Source organism: Pollachius pollachius (genome assembly GCF_949987615.1).
Source record: "Pollachius pollachius genome assembly, chromosome: 3".
Classification (NCBI taxonomy): domain Eukaryota; kingdom Metazoa; phylum Chordata; class Actinopteri; order Gadiformes; family Gadidae; genus Pollachius; species Pollachius pollachius.
The window spans coordinates 40,022,604-40,046,869 of record NC_136936.1 but is presented as its reverse complement, the minus strand read 5'-3'; the positions used below and the strand labels follow the sequence as shown (position 1 = coordinate 40,046,869).

General features: G+C 41.9%; 3 protein-coding genes across 5 annotated transcripts; 2 read left to right on the top strand and 1 right to left on the bottom strand.

The window, feature by feature from the left end:
* Positions 1 to 242: 242 nt before the first annotated feature.
* Positions 243 to 15,328, bottom strand: LOC307074019 (general transcription factor IIF subunit 2-like; the record flags this gene model as incomplete). The annotated part of the gene is made up of 8 exons (XM_079734006.1): positions 243 to 371; positions 3,711 to 3,854; positions 4,018 to 4,117; positions 4,819 to 4,897; positions 14,432 to 14,570; positions 14,966 to 14,984; positions 15,098 to 15,171; positions 15,257 to 15,328. The coding sequence occupies 8 exons, from the start codon at positions 15,326 to 15,328 to the stop codon at positions 243 to 245; spliced, it is 756 nt and encodes a 251-aa protein (XP_079590132.1).
* On the top strand, positions 8,045 to 8,821 carry kctd4 (potassium channel tetramerization domain containing 4; the record flags this gene model as incomplete). Its single annotated transcript, XM_079734005.1, has 1 exon — positions 8,045 to 8,821. One exon carries the CDS (start codon positions 8,045 to 8,047, stop codon positions 8,819 to 8,821), a length of 777 nt encoding a protein of 258 aa, XP_079590131.1.
* Positions 15,329 to 16,458: 1,130 nt separating the features above from the next.
* LOC307072687 (TSC22 domain family protein 1-like) lies at positions 16,459 to 23,374 on the top strand. 3 transcript variants are annotated; one of them, XM_079732098.1, is made up of 4 exons: positions 18,978 to 19,105; positions 19,285 to 19,494; positions 20,598 to 20,649; positions 21,714 to 23,374. In XM_079732098.1, the coding sequence occupies exons 2-4, from the start codon at positions 19,289 to 19,291 to the stop codon at positions 21,975 to 21,977; spliced, it is 522 nt and encodes a 173-aa protein (XP_079588224.1). In that variant the 5' UTR covers positions 18,978 to 19,105; positions 19,285 to 19,288; the 3' UTR covers positions 21,978 to 23,374. The 3 variants fall into 3 exon arrangements, 2 of the variants coding, with proteins under 2 accessions (XP_079588223.1, XP_079588224.1); XR_013811697.1 differs by lacking the exon at positions 21,714 to 23,374 and having other exon boundaries at positions 16,459 to 19,105; XM_079732097.1 differs by having other exon boundaries at positions 16,459 to 19,494.
* The last annotated feature ends 892 nt before the right edge of the window (positions 23,375 to 24,266 follow it).

The following is a 24,266-nucleotide window of genomic DNA, read 5'->3' as shown; positions in this document are numbered from 1 at the left end:
AGGGTAAAGGTAACGTAGCTAATTGGAAGTACTGGGCTGTACATAAGAGCCATTGTGTTAATACTAGGAAAACCACATTCGAGAATCAATGTATGTAGAAATGAATAGTCATAGCCATATCATTTTATTTGCATTGGCTGTCTCTTAAAGTAACTCATAACAAAGTGAGAAGCAATGTTATTTCTGCCGTTGACACTGGTCCAGGAAAGTATCCGGTGTGAAAGGGCAATGGGTTCTCCGGGCTAGTCTTCATCCCTCGCCACCTCCGTAGACTGGTAGTGGCGGTACTCCGGTTTCAGCTCCCATGTGCTCTTGTGCAATCCCTTGGTGTTGTATACCCCAATCTCTCTCATTATCTCTTTCAGGTAAGTCTTGAAAGAAAGACGTTGAGAAAGGAAGGTTTAACGTCATTAATGTGATCATGTACGGATTTATGTTCAGATGGGAATAGGCCAAACGTTGACTTAAGTCAAGAACATAACGTATGATTTTATTTGGCCACAAGATGTCGCAGTCGATTTGATTATTTTGGAGCAACGACTGACGTGATGTCGGCGGGAACGTTGCCATGGCAACAAGCAACACATATACAAAATATATAAAAAAGGTTTAGGGTGATAAGACAAATCTTCTGCGTATTTTAATGACCTCGAATGTGATTTTTTGTGATAACCAAAGGTTTCCTCTGCTTATCCATACAATTCCTCTTTAATATAATAGGTTTTTCCTTCCCACACACGTAAGAGAGGCTTCCGTTCTCCATGTAAAAATCATCAAGTACTGTCAATTGAAATTGGTAATACAATTGAATGTACAATTTTATTTCTGTAAAGCATACTTAGCTATGGAGGAAATATAAATAATGCATACCTGATGCGTTTTATCCAGCAACTATCTATCTTATTTATTTTCCTTTTTCTTCTATGATTTTATACTCATACTTTGTAAGGTGACCTTGGGTGACTTAAAGCTAGGGTGGGTGATTTTTTTACTGTAATATTTGGCAAAACTGTCATAATAGCCAGTCAGCTATATGTAGGTGAAGTGCTCTGAGAATATCTGCCAATTACTTTGCTCTCCCCTGCCTCCGTGTGCCGCCCCCAAAAATTGCCACCGCTCATGTACACTTTGACCAATCAGAGCGAGGCTCTGATTCTCCGTTCTTATTGGCTGTGGGACTGTCCGTTCACCTTGGCAACGACGTTGGTGCGTCCTTGCGTGAGCGTTCACGAGCCTAGCAGTCAGTTTTGCACTACTACGGCGACAACAAATGAATAGCAATGTCTTCATCAACGGCCCCTAAATTTCCCATTCCCCGGTTACCAACAACTAGCACCGCTAAGACGGCGAAAAAAAGAGGAAAGACACTTGTTGAAAGGACAGCTACTAAAAGGGAGGCGGAGAGAGCTCGAAACAAAACCAGAGTAAACATTGGCGTGGCTTATGAGCGATGGCGAGTTACGTGACCGGAGAAACGCAAAATCGGACGCTGAGATGGCTCGTTTCTTATAGACAGGTAAGGAATAGTGATAACTGTTCATGGTATATTGTGAAGAATATGTAAAGTGTCGGCTGGTATGGTTTTTTACTAGGCAGAGCCACGATAACTGTTACATTACGGTTCTGTAATGTAACCGTTTCAATGACGTTCCGTAGGATGTCTTGCATCGGCCCATGGTTCTTTTCCGGTCCGTTTTATGTGTTAGTTATGGTCACACTAACCTGTCGGAATAACACAGAGATTGTGCTCACAACGTCGCCTAGGCCTCAACGCAACTGTGGATAATGTCCGAGTCACGTTTGTGTAAAAGCTACTTTGACACAACTGCCAAGATAAGCACAGCGAGGGAAGTGTAGCATATGATATTCCATGTATTGTTATAACGTTGTTGCAATGGTGTTTCGTCTTCCTATCAATGTAACTAAACTTTAACCAAACGCAACGGGATGGGGGGTGTAGTTGATTATTGGATGTTTAGCATATCAGCAAGATAATAGACTTGATTTAGCAATGATGGTGGGGGTCCCGGGCTGAGAACGAACCATGAAAGAACGAGACAGATTGACGAGACATTCAAATATTTGAGTAATCCGGCGTGACACAGAAAGTACAAAGAGCATGCATTTACCATTTCACTGACATTGAATCATATTATCGTACGTTCGCTCACTAAGCCTCTTCCCCCTTCACCACTCACAGTCAGTGAACGAACAGCGAGTCAGCGACTAGTGGGTCCGGGAGGAGACGAGTCTGAGCACGAACGAGACGACAGGAAAAACGAGAGAGAAGAATCAGTTTGGTTCCTTTTTTGTTAAAGATTTGTTCATTCGAACTGATTCGGTCGCAAACGACCCATCAATATTGTAGTCTAAAAACCTCCAACATTCTTACACTTAATCAGTTTTACGTCAAACTGTGACTTTCTCGACTTGCACACTTAATAAATTGACTAAATTCATGTTGAATTGGCAGAGATAAAATGGGATAGTTTCTTTGTCTCTCGCCACTGACTACCATACATATTTTGTTCCGAAATAAAGTTCCATGGGGTTCTACTGGTACGGAAGCACGGGTGGCACTCAAATAATAGCTCTTAAATCGTACCTTCAAATAGATCAAAAGGTAACCTATTTTGAGGAAACTAAACTGGAATGACATGACATTTCTACAGCAGTCTTGGTGAGCTATCGGAGCAAACATGGCTAATCAGTAAAATTCAAACGGAGTGGGTTCTGCACGCACCCCTCGAAAATATACAACAAGTTGATTGCGTCACAACAGAACCATTTGACTACTTTAGTTCACTTGATTTGAGTGTTGGCTAAGTGCTTAAGGGAAGAATGAAAGCATGTGTGGTGTTTGACTCCTACTCTGCCCGTGGTTATGTAATCGAAGGACCCCAAGGTCATCAGCACCTACACACTGCTGTTCTCTGTTGGAATGGATCCACAGTATCAGTCTCTCCATTCGAGAGGGCGAGAGCATGAGAGAGAACGCTAAACAAGTGTGTAAATGGTCGAGAACATACACTGTGGGTGATTTGGTTTCACAAGGCAGGGTATGGTGAAAGGTGGGCAGGAAAACTATTGTTTTCTTCCCTCCACCTAAGAGAGGGTGTGCGTATGCGGGCGCATGTGTTTGTACTTAATGGACACTGAAATCAAGAAAAGCTGTTAGAATAAGCAATGCGTTACCTAAAATAAGAAACTTAAACTGAGCTTGCACACAGCACTCAACTGAAACTGAAATACAGGACTTTAAAAGGGATACGCAGATGCCTGTTTAATTCCAATTAAACAAAACATAAATTAAATAGAATTGGAAGGTTAATATCGATCATTTGAATTTTCTCATTTTTACTGGGGCTGAATTCCAATCCACTGTGACAGTCAATCATTTCTTCCATTAATAGATTTAAGTAAACATTTGTGACTATTAAAAGATCGGGGTGTAGTTTAATTTACAAATCATAATTATTACTTTTCACACAACAATGGTGATTATGCTGTTCCTTACTGAGGATATTGGGATCCACATTACTGATATGGTTAAATGTATCAGTAAGTAATGATATAAAAAGGCACAACTCAGCTAGTTTGTTATGTCAATTCAAACAGGTGGGTTTGATTTATTGATTATTATTGAAATAAAATAATATTGAATGGGATCTTTCAAACTAAAACTGAATGTGTGTGTGCGTTTGTCTCACCACAGGTTGTTTAGTGATGTCCACCAGGTCCTTAATGTTGTAATACTGGTGCCTCTCAAACGCCGAGAAGAGCATATCCAACACGACCCGTCGCTCTGCCCGGACCATCCTCCCCTCTTGCCGTTTCTTCTTCTCGAACTCCGCCTGCCGTCATAAACACACTTTAACCTTCCACAGATGATCGGTAGCTTTTGTAGTTTACAAATCAAATAAACAATGAAGTACATATTCAATTCCTTTCCAGTGGCACAGTAGATCACACATGACAAGAGCTTGACACACACACACACACACACACACACCTTACATTGACAATATGGTTGGCCACAGGCTTATAGATGTTTGTGACGGCTTTCTCGAGCTGCTGCGACAGACGCTGTGGTTTGGTGGACTCCTCGAGCTGCAGTCTGACACACATTCAAATAAATAAGTACATTTATACATATTCTGCATAAGTGTGTTTGAGGGCAGTAAACATTCTGTCCTTTAACAATATCCACATGAATGTGTCCGCTTATGTAGATGTCTACTGCTTGACTGTTGAGCACATTGTGATATTTCAGAGCATGACGCCATCATGGTTGATGGGGGATTAACTACTCACAATCTCTGCATTTATCACTGAATGACTATGACTAATAATGACTATGTTGCTATAGTGATCCCATCGGTGAGCTATGGCTGGAATCTTTTAAGATGAAAAAAATTAAGATGCATGATTTTTGTAACGGTAGTAATAGTAGTAGGAGTAGTAATGCTCTAATGATTGAATGTCAACATATTCATAGATGAGTAATGCATCAACCTCTAAGGCAAGTGTTGTGTCATGAGACATTTAAATAGTACAGAAATGGGTCTGAAACATAACTAGGGGTGTTAGACCCTGTTGCCAATTACGCCTGCCACTGCAGTCATTCAGCCTCCTGGATAACTTGCAGAGGCACATATTGCTTGCAAATTCAAGATTTCTTCAAATGGGAAAGCATTATTTACAAGACATTGATATATAGCAATGTAGTAGAATTGTCTCCAAGCTCCCAGCGTATTCTACTACTCTCCCCTGTTGCCTATTCAAAACCCTGCACAGTGTCACTAACAGATCACTCACTTTTTGAGCTTCATGTAGCCCTGGACTGCTGGCTTGCATTCAGCCTTTTTAACGATCATCCCCTCCATGCTTATTTCCCCTGGAAAAGATGAAGAGTTTGGTAATATGTCAACTGGCCGATCTAAAATGTTGCTTTTGTTGAGAAGACGGCAATTTCAGGGAGCAAGCTTTCATTAAGGAAGTAGGTAAAAGTCAAATGCACAGGACCACCACCTCAAGTATATGAAATACACATGTATATAGTGAATACTTTGCACTTCACAATGTCACTTGCCCATGGCCATCTTCAGCTTTGCCACAAATTGCTGCAATTACATGCAATTATTGGACCATGACTAGCCAGAGCCCTTGCTGATAGCTCTATTAAACCCACACATGCATGTGGGTTTAATATGTGCTTGCGTGTGGGCTGAGCCATCTCCTCCAACGGTCCATCTTTGATTTCTAAAATGACAAGGATGCGGGATTATTGTGATTGGACTGTATAATGACGTAGGAGGTCAAACACTTTAAAACGTAAGCCGCCTTATCATTTTTCATTTAGAATTAGATTCCCTGTGTCCTTGAACATTAAATGGATTTGATTTGACAGATAAACAGTCCATATTAACTTTCTGATTTACAGTTAATACTGTGCCTTGAATGCATGTTAAAACTGTATAATTACCAAATACGGTTTATCAATTGTGTATGTTGTCATCTATAACCATTGATTGGCAATTACGTATACAAATCATCTTGTGAAAAATAGGATTTGTTACAAGTGGCCGTACGCCTTTATCCTCCAACTCTCTCAAACTCTCCCCTCTGTTAATCAAGTAGAGTGGGAGCCTAAGGCTTTGGTCAACACGATCAATGCCAGTAGTGATTCTTTACATTTTCTCCAGGATCTGCAGTAGAGGTTTTGAGGGCTGGATATGGATGTAGAGGGGAATTACATAAAAACACATAATGGTTTGCAGAAGCAGGGAAGAAGACAAAAGAACGAGGCGTATGAAAAACATAGCAACCTGACAAGTTCAAGAGGTCTATTTTTCGCCCCCGTAATCCATTTTCCAGAATGAATTTCTCTCCCCTCTCCTCACCTCCCAGCTCCGACCTTGCTGGGGTTGCCACGGCAAACAAACGACCTCCTGTCCACCCCCACATACGCCTTAACTCTAGATACACATCTCCATTATTTTCTCCATCTTGGAACATGTGAACACGCAGTTCCCTGCTTTAATATATTTCTAGAGACTTTTTGATTTTCTGTTTGATCATGAAAGTCCTAATGGGACTGTCAATACCAATACATACACCAAGAGTGCAAAGATAAGGAACAGATGGAAGTTGTTAAATAAACAACATTGACTCCTAATGTCATTTCCCATCAGCCTCCGGTCAGAGAGAAAGTCATTATCCAGAAACGATTTTTGACTTGATCTAATTTGGGATTTCAACATGGTTTAGAATCATTGACGACCTAATCCTCTCCAAATCAACTTAACTTTAAACCCATGTTCAAGAATAAAAGGGTGATGAGTGTGATTTGTTTTTCGTGGTGCATGTCTGTGTCATGTGCCTCTAAGATACCATAAAAGGGAATAGGAAAAGTGACATAGCTCATACATAGCTCTATTTTAAGTGGTTGCCATGCCAGCGTCACAGCAGTCAACCACTTTGCATTACGCCACCAGCGCAGACACCATACCAATGAATAATTAAATTCCTTTGAATGCAGGGAGCGCACTCACCATTGGTTGATTAATTAAAGGTACAGTAGGAAATAAGCTTTGGTTATCGCCTAGAGTAAAAAAGAAATACAGGGATTTGTTAATCACCCTCCTGTTAGATGTGATAAAGGAAAAACCCGCAAGTTGACGTTAGACAAAGGGCAAATAAAATACTCACATACAAAGAGCCCCATAATCTTACACCAAAACAAAGTCAGTGTATATGCAGTCCAATATATCATGCTCTGCTATAGTCAAATTTAACAGTGCTGCTCATGAGTTTTTGAAAAAAAAGTTAAATCTAGTCTTCAACATCAACTTTGTTTCCGCAAAATCGATGGAAAAGTGAGACCATTGGCCTCATTGAGCCGTGTAATGTGTTCTCTGGTTCTTGGTTCCCCCTGAATTTGTACATTATGTAGCTTTTCAAATATCTTTATACAATGTTGCATGATAAGTCGCTCACTGTTTAAAAGGAAAAATGTCGTAACTTCCCTCCATGTCATAAAATGAATATAACTAATACATTGCATTTCAAGTCCAATATGCCCCGGCCACTCTCTGAATTATACATCGTGATTGGCAATAGACTAGCTCCAACTGCTGACATCATCTAGATCACAGTTCTCATAACACAGCCTGGGCTTTTTGCTTTGGTACGGGCATAGCAGAAAAGCCATCTTAACTATTTGCAGTCGGTAGCAGTGGTGCACTGTGAATACAGTAAACATACAGGGACACAACAACCAACGACACAAGGTTTCAGGTAGCTGCACCCAATTACCAGACAGCTAAGCACATTGAGTATTTAGAGAGAGCACAAGAACAGAGGTTTTGGCAACCACTTGTTATCCTGTTTGGAGAAGCAAAGGGAAGCACTTTGACTTATAGAGCATAGATTGAACAAAACAGGCATTATAAACCAATCCAAACACCTTAGCACCTTTCGGAGATGCACACCCCTTAGTTTACAGTGCTGCAGCCTCCAACCATCTGGAGACTGGGGGCGGGAGGTGTGTGTGTGTGTGTGTGTGTGTGTGTGTGTGTGTGTGTGTGTGTGTGTGTGTGTGTGTGTGTGTGTGTGTGTGTGTGTGTGTGTGTGTGTGTGTGTGTGTGTGTGTGCGCGCTTCGCAAAGCACAAGACCATTTTCATCAAAGCTAATTAGGGAAGGAGCAGGAGAGAGAGAGAGAAAGTGAGCAACAGTGAGCGAGAGAGAGAGCGAAAGAGAGGGGGTGGAACAGAGAGGAGCACTGAGATGTGGTTTTGCTCTAAGCAACCAGTGCAGTGTGTGATTTTCTCAGACAGCACGATCCACCAGTTGCTATCGCGCACACTCCCCCACCTGGCATCTACCAACAGCTCTTCCATCTGAACAGCACAGAGAACTCGCACATATAGAGCGCCTGGCAGGGAGAAGAGAACGGAAGAGGCAGCTTTGTTGCGTTGCACACACACTTCCAAGTCTGCGAGGGGCTGGGGCATACAGCAGGCAGACCCGGTGGATTGCGGCATGGAATGGAATCTAAGAAGGATGGACAGCGAAATAAGGCAGATTAATCCCGACTTACTGCAGCCCAGTAAGAGCTTCAAGAAGCCCTCCTCGGGCACAATCACACTCAACGTGGGGGGCTTCCTCTACACGGCCCACCGCACCACTCTGGTCAAATACCAGGGCTCGCTGCTCGAGGAGCTGGCCAATGGGAAGAAGCCCGTGCAGCACACCGACTCCATGGGAAACCCTTTCATCGACCGGGACGGACCCGTGTTCCGCCATGTGCTCAACTTCCTGCGCACTGGGGACCTCCAGCTGCCCGATGACTTCCGGGAGGTGGGGCTCCTCCGGAAAGAGGCGGAGTTCTACCGCCTGAGCGAACTGGTGGACGCCGTGTTCGAGTGGGAGGAGCAGAGGACCGCCAAGAGAGAGCCCGCCTTCCTGGAGGTGACGGACAGCCACGAGCGGTCACAGGGCCTCAAGGTGTACTGCAGCGATCCAGCGTTTATCGACAAGGTCAAGGCGCGGCTGGTGCAGATCTCCAAGAGCCGCCTGGACGGCTTCCCGGAGGAGTTTGAGGTGTCGTCGAACGTGATCCAGTTCCGCCACTTCATCAAGTCGGAGCCGGGCTCCCGACTGGTGCTGAAGGAGGACAGCACCTTTCTGTGCACCCTGGACTGTCTCAAGCTGGAGACGGTGATGCTGGCCCTCAAGGGGGGCTTCAAGCTCATCACCAGCCTCGACAGCAGCAAAGGGTCGGTGGTGGCGGCTGAGGCCCTGCACTTTGTCAAGTAGAACGGTGTTAAAGAGCAGGGGTCATGAGAGACAGAGAGGGGGAGAGAGAGAGAGAGAGAGAGGGCACATCGTCACATGGAAAAGGAGAAAGCAGTGACAGAGTCCATACCCATCTTAAACAACTGATCTTTTTGTGTGAAATTGTTGATAGCTTGTGTTGTGTACAAAGTTGTTGCATCATGAGGTAGGGGATTAAAGAGATGGCAAGGGAGTCACATGGTTCTTAGAACTTAGAATTTCAAGTATTACAATATTATTTTAAACAAGTGTCTTAACGTTTCAGATTGATCAAAATGAGAGAATCCTGTTGAAAAAATTTTTTGAATGGGATGCAGTGTCATATCTCTTACAAGTCAAACCCTGGTTGATAAAATTTGTACTTTTTTATGATATGAAGCCTAAAGCATTGCTACTCCTAATGCAAAAAATAACCTTTCTGCCATGTTGTTCTTAAACCAACAGTGTTCTTAAACCAACCAACAGTGTGCATGCGTGCGTTTGAAACCATGTTTAAGGGATATAAAACACAACTCTGTCATGTCCCTCTTCTTTCTCCCTCTATGGAGCCTATACGAGTGATGTTACACCCAAGTGGAAAAGATTTATCAAGTCAATGTGAAAATACAGATAAAAAGTAATCCACAATGTATCTCTTATCATGCTTGCCTTTCCCTTTACGTGTGTGTGTGTGTGTGTGTGTGTGTGTGTGTGTGTGTGTGTGTGTGTGTGTGTGTGTGTGTGTGTGTGTGTGTGTGTGTGTGTGTGTGTGTGTGTGTGTGGTTTGCTTAGTTTCAAGCATGATACATGTACCTTTAAGTAACAACGGTCTGTTAGTGCCATATTGTTTTGATCTATAATTGAAGTACAGTAACCAACCACTGTTCAACTGTTTTTTCAATGTATAAAACATAAATAAAAGTTGCAATCAAAACCTTCAACAATTCCCATCTTCGAACAGCTTGTGTGCAGTATGTTGTTGTTGATTATAACATTGACATGAGTTGGTCTACTTGGTTGCAAAGTCTTCCCATTTATTTCATTTTAAGGATGCGTGGATAAGTATTAATTATGGGGTAGCTGCTGCTACTATTCTAAGTCTAGGAAACCAGAAGTACAAACTGATACTCCCACCTGCTTTGACTGCTGTGCAACAGAATCCTTTTCTCACATTTCTAAATAACCCTAACAAAAGCCAGTCAACCACAGCCTCGAGCCTTGAACGCTGAAAATATTATTTTTCACAACATGACTCCTCCAACACACACAGTAACAGCATTTTGGGAGGATTATACGCTCACACAAAATGTTTCTCTCTCTGTCTGTCACATACACATATGTACAAGGACATGCCATCTTATTTGTTGCCATGGTTGTATGCTTCTGAATGCCAGGCAGATGAGTCATTCTGCACCGACTTACAGAGACTCGGAACACGAGAAGACAATGGGAAATGGGGGAATAGCAACACGATGAGATTGATGAGAACAATAAAGAGTGGAAATCAGCTTTCACAGCTAAAAGGGAAATACAAGCACAATGCCATCAGCCCAATGAAATACAGCTCGGGTTAGTGGAGTTCAAATTCAATTCATGCATCCCTTTTACAAGGTTGATACTGGATGGAACCGCAAACGAGTCACAGAGAAAACGATACAAACCAACGGAAATAAATGAAGCACATTATCCACAAAAAGCCCTCAGAAATTATATGTGGATATTATCAAGACGAGCTTAGAGATTTGTCTCATGAGCATGGCAGAGCACAAAAATTGCCCAACAGTATATTAGATTGATAATATATGTAGAATGTCCGAAATCATATTCACACAGAGAATGATGTGTAGCATTTCCGGGGAAAATTTAAAGTGTGCTGGGTATAGACTTCACAGTTCATCATAGCATCAACATCCTCAATCTACAATGTACAGTCTTTTTTGCGTCTGATAATTGGCTAACTTTCTTCACTATACTGAAACCCAAAACGATTCAACCCAAAACGATTCAAATGAACATAAACAATGTAATAGGACTTCGACAAACCAAAGAAATAGACTAGGTAGTCAGCACCAACAGATGGCATAAATCCTTTTGTATATTTTGACATACTGCTTGGGATGAATATTGTTATTAAACCATAAATTTGTGTGTGCCTATTGCTCACTAATTTTTCAGGGCAATTTTAACAACTGGCCTTTAAAAGTGACGGATTATATATAAAAAATCTGTAATTTACCATTTTAATAAGGGATACAAGGTGTGCATTAAAATCTTTGAAAAAAGTCAAGGGCAACTTAAAAAATGTGTTGCATTGTAATAAAAATAACAGCACATATTTAAAATCACAAAAGGCGTATCAAGACATTACCTCAAATACATGTCAAGGTAGGTAGTGAGTCATTGGCTAGCGGTTGCAAGCATGCTATTGCAATTCACTGAATATTGTATCATTGCACCAAATACACGTATCCTATAATTCAGCCCCCCTTCGATATTTAATTCTGCATACTTTGTTTTATTTACCTATATGTCAATGTACGAGGACAGATTGAATGCCACGGTAAAACCAGCAATTCTTCCATCACTTAGCTACACATTAGCAATGCGTTCTGTTGTACACTTCCTCAGGTGGTTTTGACATGAAGTACTGCAGGACATTGAAATTACATCCGTAGAGTCCATGACGTCACCACAACCACTTTAGGCTGTGATATTGCCTTCTCTGGAGTGTTGTTTACGATTTTTGATACCAGCAGTGAAAACTATCCATATTTCGCACAATATGGGCGACAATTGAAGGGCAGCCTTGCACTATTCTATGGATGGAAACAATAACATTCAATCCTTAATAACCTGTCAAACATAACTGACGACTAGGGCCTTGGAAAATCCATATTATGAAGATGAATTAGCAGCTGACATCCTCACTGAACAAGAAGGTCATTATTTGCTTTGTATTACGAGTGAATAATAAAATCACTTATTTTCGTTGACTAGTTTGCCATTCAAAGCAAATGCAGCATTGTCAACGATTAGTTTAGAGATTCACTTTCAAGGTGCTGTTGCAGCAGGTAGGCAGTGGCATTTGGATCTGCAAAAGAAAAGTCACGGCAGCCCACATAGGACATTGGATTTATTTTTCCACCTTATTTATACAGAAAGTAGTTTCACAGCCCTTGTTGATGGTAGTTGTTTCCCAGTCCTAGTGGCAGGAGGCGACAATCCTTTGTCGCCTCCTGCAGATTGAGGTCCCAGTTGGCTTAGAATATAATCTATTTATGTTTCATGAGTTTTCCGCCAGCTATGGTTCATGAAGGGCTGAGCACTCAGATGGTAACATCTCTTGACTACATACCTCTTGAAAAGCTAAGCCCAACCACTAAACTTGACATTTTGCAGTGGGCTGTGCTGGTTTAGTCTACTGCACAGTATGCACGCAGATAAATGTATATGCATATGCACATGCACACACAAACATATTTGTTCACACATATACATATATTTTACCAATTAAGAATGACTGTGCAGTTGACCATTCAAAGCCCACTGCAAATGTGAAGTTTAGTGATTCGGCTTAGCTTTTCAAGAGGATCTAGTCAAGAGATTTTACCATCTAAGTACTCAGCCCTCATGAACCACAGCCGGCAGGAAACCCATGAAACTGAGCCAGCCAATCATTGTAATTGAACACACAACAGCCTCTCCAGGACTGTTACATAGCATGCAGAATGTGCTCTGCTTGCCATATAGATCTAATGGGGACTTACAACATGCGGCCAATATGCACACTTTACAAAAAGCAAATATTTTTGCATTTTGTAGAACTAAAATGTGGCCCTCAAAAAAGGGATAGCGTAATAACAAATATGGTGTTAGGTGGACACAATCAAAGCCTCGGGTCGTATTTCAAATTACTTTACCTCTACGGCGTTTGTGTGTACTACACACGTGACTTACGTTGAGTGTTTACTGCGAGAAAATCTAGCAACAAATACAGGGAGCTCTGAGCTTTAGCCTTGAACATTTTTCCTACTGAAAAAATATCTGGGAGAAAAATATCCCAGAAGAAAAATATATTTTAGAACAAGACAGATGGAGAGCGAGCGACATGCAAGTGGAATAAAATTGTACAAACAATTACGGCTTATCATTATCATGTCTTTATCATTGTAGGACTATTGTTGCAACTACATCTGTTGCTAAGCAACCCCCTGATAAACAGATGTGGCTTGTCAAAGCAAACCAAAAGTAACACCATTATCCATGTCAGGAGAAAACCCAACAGTGTCAAATTAAACAGCGTTTTTTTAATGGTTGTATTGTGGTGTGGAAATCATGTACCGAAGACACAGGCGTTGCATGTAAATGTGTATGTAGGGAAGCAGCAAAGACAAGAGGCGATAGATGAGGGAATGGTTAGGCCATCTACGTGCATCGATGTAGGTGAATAACTTTCAATAGCAACTTGAATACTACCCCATTGTGTGGACATTCAATTCAAAATGAAATCCACTCAAAGTGAGTCAACTCTTTGTTTCTTTTATGACGAGTCCTCTGGAGATAAAAACACTGCAGTCACACAGCCCTCGCCGATCTGATCCGCAGACACGCTAAGTGAATGCAGCACTCAGTCACAATTATGCACAACAATTTTGACCTTGATGAGGTTTAGCTATCGAGGCAAAACTTTCAGACAGAAAGTCTGAAGACTGGCGTCTTCAAAAATCTAATATTGCGCCAGTGGGATTCAGTGAAATGGGGGGATTGCAAATGGGTATCTTGTCAATGTATAGAAACTTTCTGATGCCATTACTGTGACATAAGATGGACTAAAATCCTTTTGCAGCACCACGCTGAAACCAAATATAATATAAAGGAAGGATCCAGGAATGTTTCTCTCTACCCAGTTCTCGATAGGCACAGAAAAGACAAATCCATAAGGGAAGAATCGATATTAGGGAGAAGCTAAATTACCCCTGGCAGGTAGCAATTCCTTGAAGCAGTAGACATTGATGTTAAGCATGTGACAAGTGGAAACGGATCAACGACTGCTCTCAAGTGAGTTGTATGCTTCCACGACAACTGTGAGCAAGTCCAAACTAAAACCACTAATTATTAAAATGATATGTATTCGGGTATAATGAAGGCCCTTAATATTGATCAATAGCCCTTAATATAGATCAATAATATTGATCTACATTTGCTATGCACCTATCTCATAACATACTCCTAACAGGGCAACATTATTCAACTTGGGTATATTTAGATTTTTAGATTTTAGGGACTTAAATAAATGTGTTATACAAGTGATGAGTAAGTGCTTCATTTTGGTTTTCCTGGTAGATTGTTGTTATCCAACCATGTGATACCATATTGTGTTGCATGAGATCTCAGATTGCAATCATGAGTTCAGGTTAGATTTAGTAGATCTGAGGGTATGTGATGCACTATTCTGTGAGTAGTGATGGGGTGTTGTGGTTATAGCTCCATCAGTGTGAATCAAGAGAGCCAGCAGCCGACCTCTGTACTGTCCTAATCAACTGCGGGAGTTTAGAAACACTGGGCAGCAGTTTCCTTGGAGATTTAGCAACCAGCAGTTACTGTGGCACCGACCTGTTTCAGATGTGGTGTAGACTGCGAGCGATGGGCCCCCCGCCGGTGGCATTGTGAAGGGATGGTCTCTGGGGATCTTCATCACTTCAACCTCACGAGAGCTCAGGGTGCACAGTTCTTCATTTAGCTTGAAAGACACCTGGGAGAAAATTCAATATTCTAAACACATTAAGCATTCTGACTTTAAGAACTATTTTTGTACAGTTGTACTGTGCTCAATGTTAAAAAACAGGCGTTTGGATACACTAGATACATTTTTTTATAAAGAACTATCGTGGGCCTCGTCACACTTGTAGTGTTCGGTGACCACTTGGCTTTGTGTATATGTGTGTGCATATCTCAACGCCTGACCTATTTGTAGCTACACTTATTGAAGCCATGTCCCGCTTAGCCACAAAAACAATACAATATTTGCCTAAAACAGTTTACATTGTACATGAGTCCTATAAAACTAACTAAGTGCTTTGTATTTTGCTTAACAATGTCATTTCAATATTGAGCTAGATTATATGTAGAAAATGTGAGTGACCTGACCTCTTCTTTCCCTTGTTTCCTGTAGGGCACGACATAAGACAGAGAAATACTGTTGGTACAGTTTTGTGCTTAATGAGTTTGCATTGAATTCTAGAAATCATATTAGAAACAATTTGATATCAGCATCCATACTTTCCAATTCTGAGGTTGCCAACTTCTCCATTATCCAATGCTTTGTCCCATTGTTGAGACAAATACTTGGGAACCTGAATTGATATTAGGGTGAGGTTATTAGTCAAAAATACACATACAAGTGCCTCACATCAGTCATAATGAGCGCTGTGGACACACCTTTACGAGCCACAGGCCCATGCCTTGACTTTGTTTGACTCCGGCAAGATCGATTGATGCTTTTTCAGACATATTTGGGGTAATAAGAAGTTTAGCAACACACCTGAGGATTTCACGTGTTTAACACGTGATCATTTGCGCGTGGCTTTCACTAATGTTGTGGTTCCACAAATTGAGTTATCACATACTGCCGACATGTGGCCACATGGTCAACTACTCCTCCGGTGTTGAATTCCCAGAACCAAACGCTAGACGCTTTGCTACATTTTCTCACTGAAGTGCTTTATTTGGTACTATAATTGACCACTCGAGGATTTTCCCCGCTAAACAGTTGTGGCATTTATCACAAACACACAGGGACTTTCGCCTTCTTTATACCACATTCAATCCGTTTAAGACCATTTTAAAGTATGTTTTCGAAAAACACGTATAACGAAAAATTTCATGGTTGGATAATGCAAGAGGTCAAGTCGACTGAGGAAGGGGAATAAAGACCAGGCGAGAGTTCGATTAGACTGCTGTAAAATCAGATGATCCAGAACAACATAATTAATCTTACCACAGCATACACGTGTTCCTGGTGTTACTTTTACTGAGTTGATATATATATATACGATATATTATTCACACAAACATGATGTCGCCTGGTTGTCTAGATCTTAGGTTAAGTTAACACAGAGTGTTTGGTTAAGTATACAGAGTGTTAACTTAAGTGTTAACTGCCTAATATCTTTGTATGCATACAATATTGTTGGGGAAAAAACAAACGTTGTGCTGATGGAAATGACCTCTCGTTCTGGCTCTACTGGAGTTTGCTACAAGGGGCACACCTAAATACAGCAGGGAGGGAGGGGACGAAACGGGCGAGAATATTAATGGTTGATTGCTGTTGCCTGTTGCAGCTCAAATAATTGAAGAGGAATTGCCAATTTAGCCTTTTCTATTTTCTACTGCCTTTTACTTTTTTATAATCCAAATTAATAAACGTTCATTTATGAATAACTTTGCGTGGCCCCTATGTCCCTTATTTAGTTTGGTGTATACTGTGTATGGATTCAACCCGTTTGGCCCCCAGACTGCTTTATGTCTGGTCTGCACTGCACCGGTCATGCGCAGTCGCCACATTACGAAGCAAGCCCTCCTCCCACTCGGTCTCGCGCTGACAAAAAAAAAGTCTCGCACCAGAAACGAGCAAAGCAAAAGCCAGTCAGCAGGACCGATGCTTGAAGGCGTTGTGACACTCTACCACGTTGGAGGGGTGATACAGCAAATATTGTTGTAAACCTAGTCTGCATGGAACGGATTAGGCTTTTTCCAGGAGAAACGAACTACGCGACACCGCCCAGCCCTGTGCCGGATAACGGGTTACTTCTATTCTTTTTTGTTATCATTTGACAAGGCGATAGCTAAAGCTACCAGCCTGGTTCTGTGTTTCACTAACCGGGAATGGAGGATGTGGCATCATGCTAGCAGCTTTTACCTTTCCTTCAGATTAATATGACCTATACATGCATTGATTTAGCCTCGGATGCTTCGGTTTCTTGAATGATTTACGTTATTTCGGTGTAGTCAAGGTTCAAGCCAACAATCGAAAGTTGCTAGCTTACGCACCACACCGCTGGGTGGCGAGACTGTCAGCTGACGTTAGCGCGCCTCCCGGACTACTAGCCAGTGGCTACTAGGATTCCCGACTGTCTGTCTACGGGAGGAATGGCTTTGACCATTCGAGGGATGTGCCTCCGTATGGGAGATATTATTGTGTGAGCCATCGTGTGTGCTTTATTGAGTTTTAGTTGTAGCTGTTGAATATAACGACATCGTAAAAACGGCGGGGTTAACCGAGTTCACTATTCTAAAGAACTGTCAAAGAGCCACTACCTACAGGATTATTTAACAATGCATCATCCGGATTCTGCAGGAGTCTCCAGCAATGGAAAGATGGCACATCAAAGGATTTATCCTGCAAGTGGTAGCCACACGGGCAGTGACGGTGGCACATTGTTGTCAACCCCACCAAACACTGTTGTCAATAGCGTCCAAATTCCGGTCGATGAATGTCTGTTGACTCAATCTGCATCAGTATTGTCTTCCCAAGCTTCACAGCAACCTCCTCACAACCTGAGCTTGCACTCCCTATCATCCCAGTCAGCAGGCGCTCAGATGAAAAAGAAGAGTGGCTTCCAGATTACTAGTGTTACTTCAGCCCAGGTATCCGTTGGCACTAACAACAGTATTGCAGAGGACACCGAGAGCTATGATGATCTGGATGAATCACACACTGAGGACATGTCTTCATCAGAAATCCTTGATGTTTCTCTCTCTCGGGCAAATGACCTAGCTGGAGCTGAGCGGAGTTCATCTGAGGAAACGCTCAATAACTTCCATGAGGTCGAGAGTCCTGGAGCCATCTCTCCCAACCAGCTCTCCCATCTCCACCTCATGAACCAATCTGGAACCATAGTTAATGGGACTATGCATCACCACTATCTACATCATCATGTGACACTCCGTCATCCTCCTCAATCTACGTCTCCTGCGGCCTCACCATCTTCTAACATTGGGGTTATCCTGGAAAATACTTCAAGTGGAAACATTTCTTCTGGAGGAGATGTGACCTCAGCTTCTGTTGCTAGAATGCACAGTTCTGTGACCGGAACAACTACTGGTGTAATTAATCACCAGAGCAGCAATGCTGGATATGTGAATGTGCCTTCGTCCAATGTCTTTGTGAGGGATAATAAAAGTGGGAGTGGCAATATTAGCAATATTGAAGGTGTCACAGGCAGAGTGGCCATTGGGGCCAATATAAATGAAACAATCCAGCAAGACCAAACTATGAACTCTACTATCATATCAACCACATTTGAGAATGCTAATGCTGCTGTGGCCTTCACCTCTGGCCCTGCAGTTATAGGATTACCAAATGGGAACCTGGGAGGAAGTATAACTCAGTCTAGTGCGGCCGTGACAGTTGTGACTGTTGCCTCTGTATCTTTAACCCAACAACAGCCTTTACCCACATCTGCCCCTACAACGACCACCACTAGCTCTCGCTTCAGGGTGGTAAAGCTGGACTCTAGCTCGGAGCCATTCAAAAAGGGCCGATGGACATGCACTGACTACCACGACAAAGATGCCCCGGCTTCTGCTCCTTCTTTTTCCACTCCTGAAGTGACAGCCCCGGGAATGCGAGCAGGGGAGAGCATGCAGCAAAATTATCCTGAGTGCTTTAATAGCGGTGCAGGAAGAGAGAGCACAATCGGGAGTATGTGTACTGTAAGTAGCACGGTCAGTACGCAAAACTATTACACTGACACTGTCGGCGGTGGAAAAGTTGGAAGGGTTCAGCATTCCCAGGACTATGTAACTTCTCTTCAGGGCTTCCAGACATCCCTTTTCAATGGCTTAAACATGGGAGTGTCCCAAACTGAGACTCTAATTCACAAGGATCTCACCCAGACCACCGGCCCCCCTTCTGCTCAGACTGGTAACCTCCAGTCGGTCTCCATGACAGGTGTCCAGAACCCAACAGGGAATCCTATCTTTGCAGTGTCCCAGCAGCAGCTCTCCTACGCGCAGGCAGTTGCTAACCAATCCCCGGGCTCCAATAAAGGCCCATTGAAGGTTCATCAGCCATCTTCCGTTACTGCCCAGTATGGTCAGTCGCACCAAAGTATCCCTCAGCCTGCCGAATCTCAACCTTTAGCGCCCAATCCTTCTGGTCCTGGTAATGGAAATATGGTTGGACGTCAACATGAGCAGCCTATGATATCTATGCCGGCTCAGATGCGGCTCCAGCAGACCACCTCCCTCCAAGTCAACACCTTTTCTGTTGTCCCTCAGATGGGGGTAGGTGGGCCCGACCAGCAAGGCACAAGCAACCCTATTATGCTTGATCGCCAACAGCAACAGCCGCTCACAGCGCAAGGCCTTTTAACCCATCTTCCCAGTGCAAGTCAAGTGCCATCTCCTGCTAACCTTAAGAATTATCCTCTATCCATGTCCCAAATGCACAATGGTGTGAACAGTGGGATGGCACTGTATGCCAGTTTGCCCACATTCACAACCACCCAGTTGGAGGATGCTCAGCGCCTTCTCCTTCAGCACCAGTCAGCTCTGTTGGGGCTACCCAAGCTAGCTGAAGCTAGCTCTCCAGCCAGCGCTGCTTTCGGGCAGGAGGGCGACTCCAGTGCCTTAACTTCAACCGTTTTTCTTAAGGCCATAGATGGAGAAGATGGGTGAGATGCTTTTTCATTCTGTAATTTATTGGTAGACTTAATGCTTTTTTTAATGAAGATAAATAAGCATACACTCATAGTGTAATAATCTTATTTTACTCTGTGTAATGTTTATATCTGATTGTCAGACTGGCACACATATTTTGTGTCTTGAAGCATATTTGACATTGAACATTTTGAATGTGATCAAATTAGCACATCTACCAGTGCTAGGATCAAATATGCCTCATCGCTAGGAATATATCTCTGCTATTGATTAAAGGTGATATTTTATTAAAGCAGCATGCAATTTGGGGACTAAGAAGGAGCATCAGTCCATGGATAAATATTTGCCAGTGCTATGAATACAATTTTAGTTTGGGAAAAGTTGTAAAAACAACTGTTGTTTTTACAACTTTTGCAATTATGTATTGTGAAATGGAAATACACGTTGACACATTGGCCCGTTATATTTTCACTGAATTATATACAAATTTTAAATTGTTATCTCAAGTTGTATTACAGTTAAGTTAAGTTAACCATGCCTCCAGTCACCCTCTAATGTGTGCTTGTAATTACCGCATAAAAGATCAGACTTAAACCCTGTCCCTTCAAACCTTCAATCCAAATACTAGCTGACTTTGTGTTTATACATCCAACTGTGTCCAAGTCTATGAGACGGGAGACTGCTGAAATGCTGATCTAGTGTATCTGGGCCATTCTAACAGTGTGTGGATGTGCGTGCATTTGACAGGTCCCTCTTGGTGTCGGTGAGTCAATCTGTATAGAGTGAGGACTTGCTGTTGTCAGCCCAAATGTACGCTGCCGCTCTGTTGGAAGGCCAAAATGACCATCATTAGAACCTGCCTTGCTCATCATTGCCTCATGCAGTATATCTGCTGCTCTCCATAGACATGTAGTCATAAAGCTTCTACTAGTATTATCAAAGTGAAGCTTGGCCAAAAGCCTTTCCCAATTAAATTCAACATGTTCCGGTCATAAACTCAGACGTTGATATGACGTATATTGGTTGGACTCAGCGTGATACATGTAATTTTGTTTACAGGCCTATCGCAAAAAAAAAAACACTTACTAGGCCTGACATTTTGTATATATGATTTCAGTTTGTCTGGAGCCAGTGTCGTGGCCATAGACAACAAGATTGAGCAAGCTATGGTGAGTTTCTAACTTGTCTTATCAATACTTCAGTGTTAATAGTGATAAGAATGAATGAATGTTAATGATGCCTATAATACTCCAATGATTGTCAGAAAAGCAACGGCCGATTGCTGATAGATTCCAAGTAACATTTTCCTACTACTACTCGTGCGACAATCTTAACCGTCTAAAATACTGGAAGTAAGTATTTGACACAATGCATTATTTTAATGTGTCTGGAGTTTATAGGCAACCATCCATAACTTGGCTGCTTTTTTAAACTTGGATTTGAGCCTAATTCATTCAGCTACAATCAGGTTTGTTTTATTGTTGAATGTCACTGTGCTCAAACAATCTTGATTGATTCATTGTACACCATTGTGGTTTAATATAGATAGATAGATAGATAGATAGATAGATAGATAGATAGATAGATAGATAGATAGATAGATAGATAGATACATACATACATACATACAGGAAATGGGTTTTATTTATTAATAGTTGATGTTATTAATCATCCATCAAAGTTTGATTTTTGCTCATCACACATCTTTCCAGGATAAGCCTGACCAATTTTTGAGTCCCTGGTTGTGCAGCCACCTGTAATGCCCTTGAGACAGCACGGCCTAGCAGCCTGACAAGTGTTGCAAAAGGAAGCGGCTCTCTTCCGTGCCGAACCACTGGTGGAGGTTACGGAACAAGGCAACGGGTCATAGGTTGTCCGTATAAGGAAAGTCACACAGATGTATAGTAGCAATTTCTATTATTCCTACTAGTCTGCCCAGTTTATCCAGCCATAGCAAATCTTTGAAGAGTAGGTGACTGCCTTGCACTACCAGAAAAGCATTTGTCATATCCTTGAAACAAGCAAAAGAGGCGGTCTAACAGTGTCCAATTATTGTCATCCCGAATACTCCGAGGGCCATGTTGAGTCAAATGTATGCCAACAGTGGAACTGGACGGAGGGAGGAATCCCTCCTCAAGCATTATAAGTTATGTCTCATTTCTACATTTGTGGTGATGATCAACCAAAAACAAACCCTCAAATGTACCTGCTCTGGTTCATGTCCCTCCCTCAGGACCTGGTCAAGAGCCATCTGATGTTTGCAGTACGAGAGGAGGTGGAAGTGCTCAAAGAGCAGATAAAGGACCTGATCGACCGCAACACACAACTTGAACAAGAAAACACCCTTCTGAAGACCCTGGCCAGCCCTGAGCAGATAGCCCAGTTCCAGTCCCAGGTGCAGACCGGATCTCCTCCGGTCTCCGTAGCGACCACAGGACCCCCGAACTTAGCTGCCACGGCTCAACCGGGGACCCACAACTCTTTCTCCTCTGCATAGCAACATGCACACCGAGGAGGCTATGTTCCCTTAACTTAACCATGCCAACAAACTGACTACAGAATTGTACGATAACGGCAGAGCTTTGCCTCTTATTGCAAATGCTATGCTGTTAGGAATTTGCACATATTTGACTCTTGGGAAGGCGGCAAGTGGATCACTGACATGGAATGCTTTGGAGTGCAGTTGTATAGAGTCAATGACAGAATGCCAAAAGTTGATTTGACATATCCATTAAAATGTCCGAAATGTAAATTAACATTATGCTGGACTTAGAATTACAAAATCACTGTGCCTGTGTCCTGATGCGGATTCAATTTACAATAGTATTGATGAGAAGGAGGGGGTATTAATTGTCTCCAGGTGGTGAGTCAAGTGTAAATAGAGGAGGTTATTGTAGTGTATCAATGATACAGCTATAAGATTAAAGGGTAGCATAAAGCCAGCCTTCTTGAATTTCATTGAAAAATGTGAACCATTGCTTTGAAGAGCCCATCTTTTATGACCAGGTGTGATGGTAAATAGCCATTATATCCATTTCAAAATCTGCCCTGTGACTTGGAGGGTGAGGCAGTTTCTAAAATGGCTCGCACCAGGTGGTAAAAGATGGCCCTTTATAAACAATATCCCGTTATGTGTGGGATGAGAACAGCTAATATTTGTTGATCTTTAGCGGCAGTTGGATGTCAAGAGGGCAGGGGTTATCTCTTCAACACATGGATAATAAAGCAAAATGATAATATTATCCATATTTAAGAACTGAGACTCTAGACTCTATTAGACTATTTGCCCTGAACAAAGCTCATTATAGCAGTTTTATCAATCCTGCAATGGCATGTAAAAATCTGTATCACAAGGCAGGTTTGGCACAATGAGCTTCGCTGCAATTTTTTTAGTTTGGCATATTACTGTATATTTCTGTATATTTGAATATTGTGAAAAAGATGAGAAACGACACTGAATTGAATAGGTGGGCTGGAAATGTGGCGTTCCTGCTCACACTGTGCTGTCTCATTTGTAAATGCTGTATTCCTGGATGATGGGCAACCATGTGCTCTGAAGTTACTTACCTGACCAACGAATGGCAAGAGCTTCTAATTCAAATGCAGTGACAATAAGAGTGAAAATCTTTTTGTTCTGTTTTTCTGATGTAATGCATTGACTTTGAAATGCCCCTGGATAACCACACACCTAGCAATGAAAAAAACAATATCAAAAAACAAAAACACGCACACCACACACATACACACACAGCCTTGAGATACATATATTTTTTTGCATTCCATGTATGATTTGTATGCTCATGTTCTATGCATGTTTTTGGAGAAAAAAAAGGACAAGAGATTGTACCATAATATCTTTGCACCTGCCAGCTGTACTTCATGTCTTTAAATAAAAACGAGTTACGGAAGTATATCACCAGACTGATACAACAAATATTTTACATTGTGCTTTCAGAGTAATAGTGGGGCTTCATGACTATTGATGTGTGTCCTCTGAAGGTGACATATGGTACACTGGGAACACAGTCTAACCAGACAGTTCTGTGCTCATGCTGCTTCTGCAGAGTGTTATTGAATGATTGATTCGTTTCAGCACTCTAATGAACACATTGTATGTTCAAATAATTCAAACTAGATCCACCTCATTCATTACAAAGTAGATGGATTATGCATCAGCAGATGGGGGGATAATAGGACTTTGTCAAACAAAGTATTTACAAATTCCACTGCAACCCTGGAAATGGTCACTACACCTCGTGTTAATTCCTTTGAAAATATATTAGATTTAATTTCAGACCATGATACAATACTAGGTCATACATTGATCATGCATACAACTTTGGAATCTATTTTATATGAAATAAGTAGGGCCTACACAATTTTACATAAAAGTCCTTTGATCTATATATGGGTCCTGCATAAATACACAAACAAGATATATTTTTGTTTGCTAATCATATTCTTGCAACTTTTCTACAATTTTAAATTGAGTGGATACCATTAACAAGTGATGCAAACGCTTTGTATTCATGGTGCAATATTTTATATTTCACAACTTAAAAGCTATAACAATAATCCCATACACGGTGTATGCATGGGAATATGTGAATCAGTACCGAGTTAGGGTTAGCAGAGTTCGGATTTGTCAGTGTTTGTCCAGAGAGGTAGTTTAGAAGTGTGTTTTTGTTCAAGCCTAGACTGATGGTTTTGTTTAAAAGTCAGGGGGTCTTTTGGTTATTATTTTCGCCTTGGCTTCCCCTAGGCCAAAATAATGTAAGTCACCCCT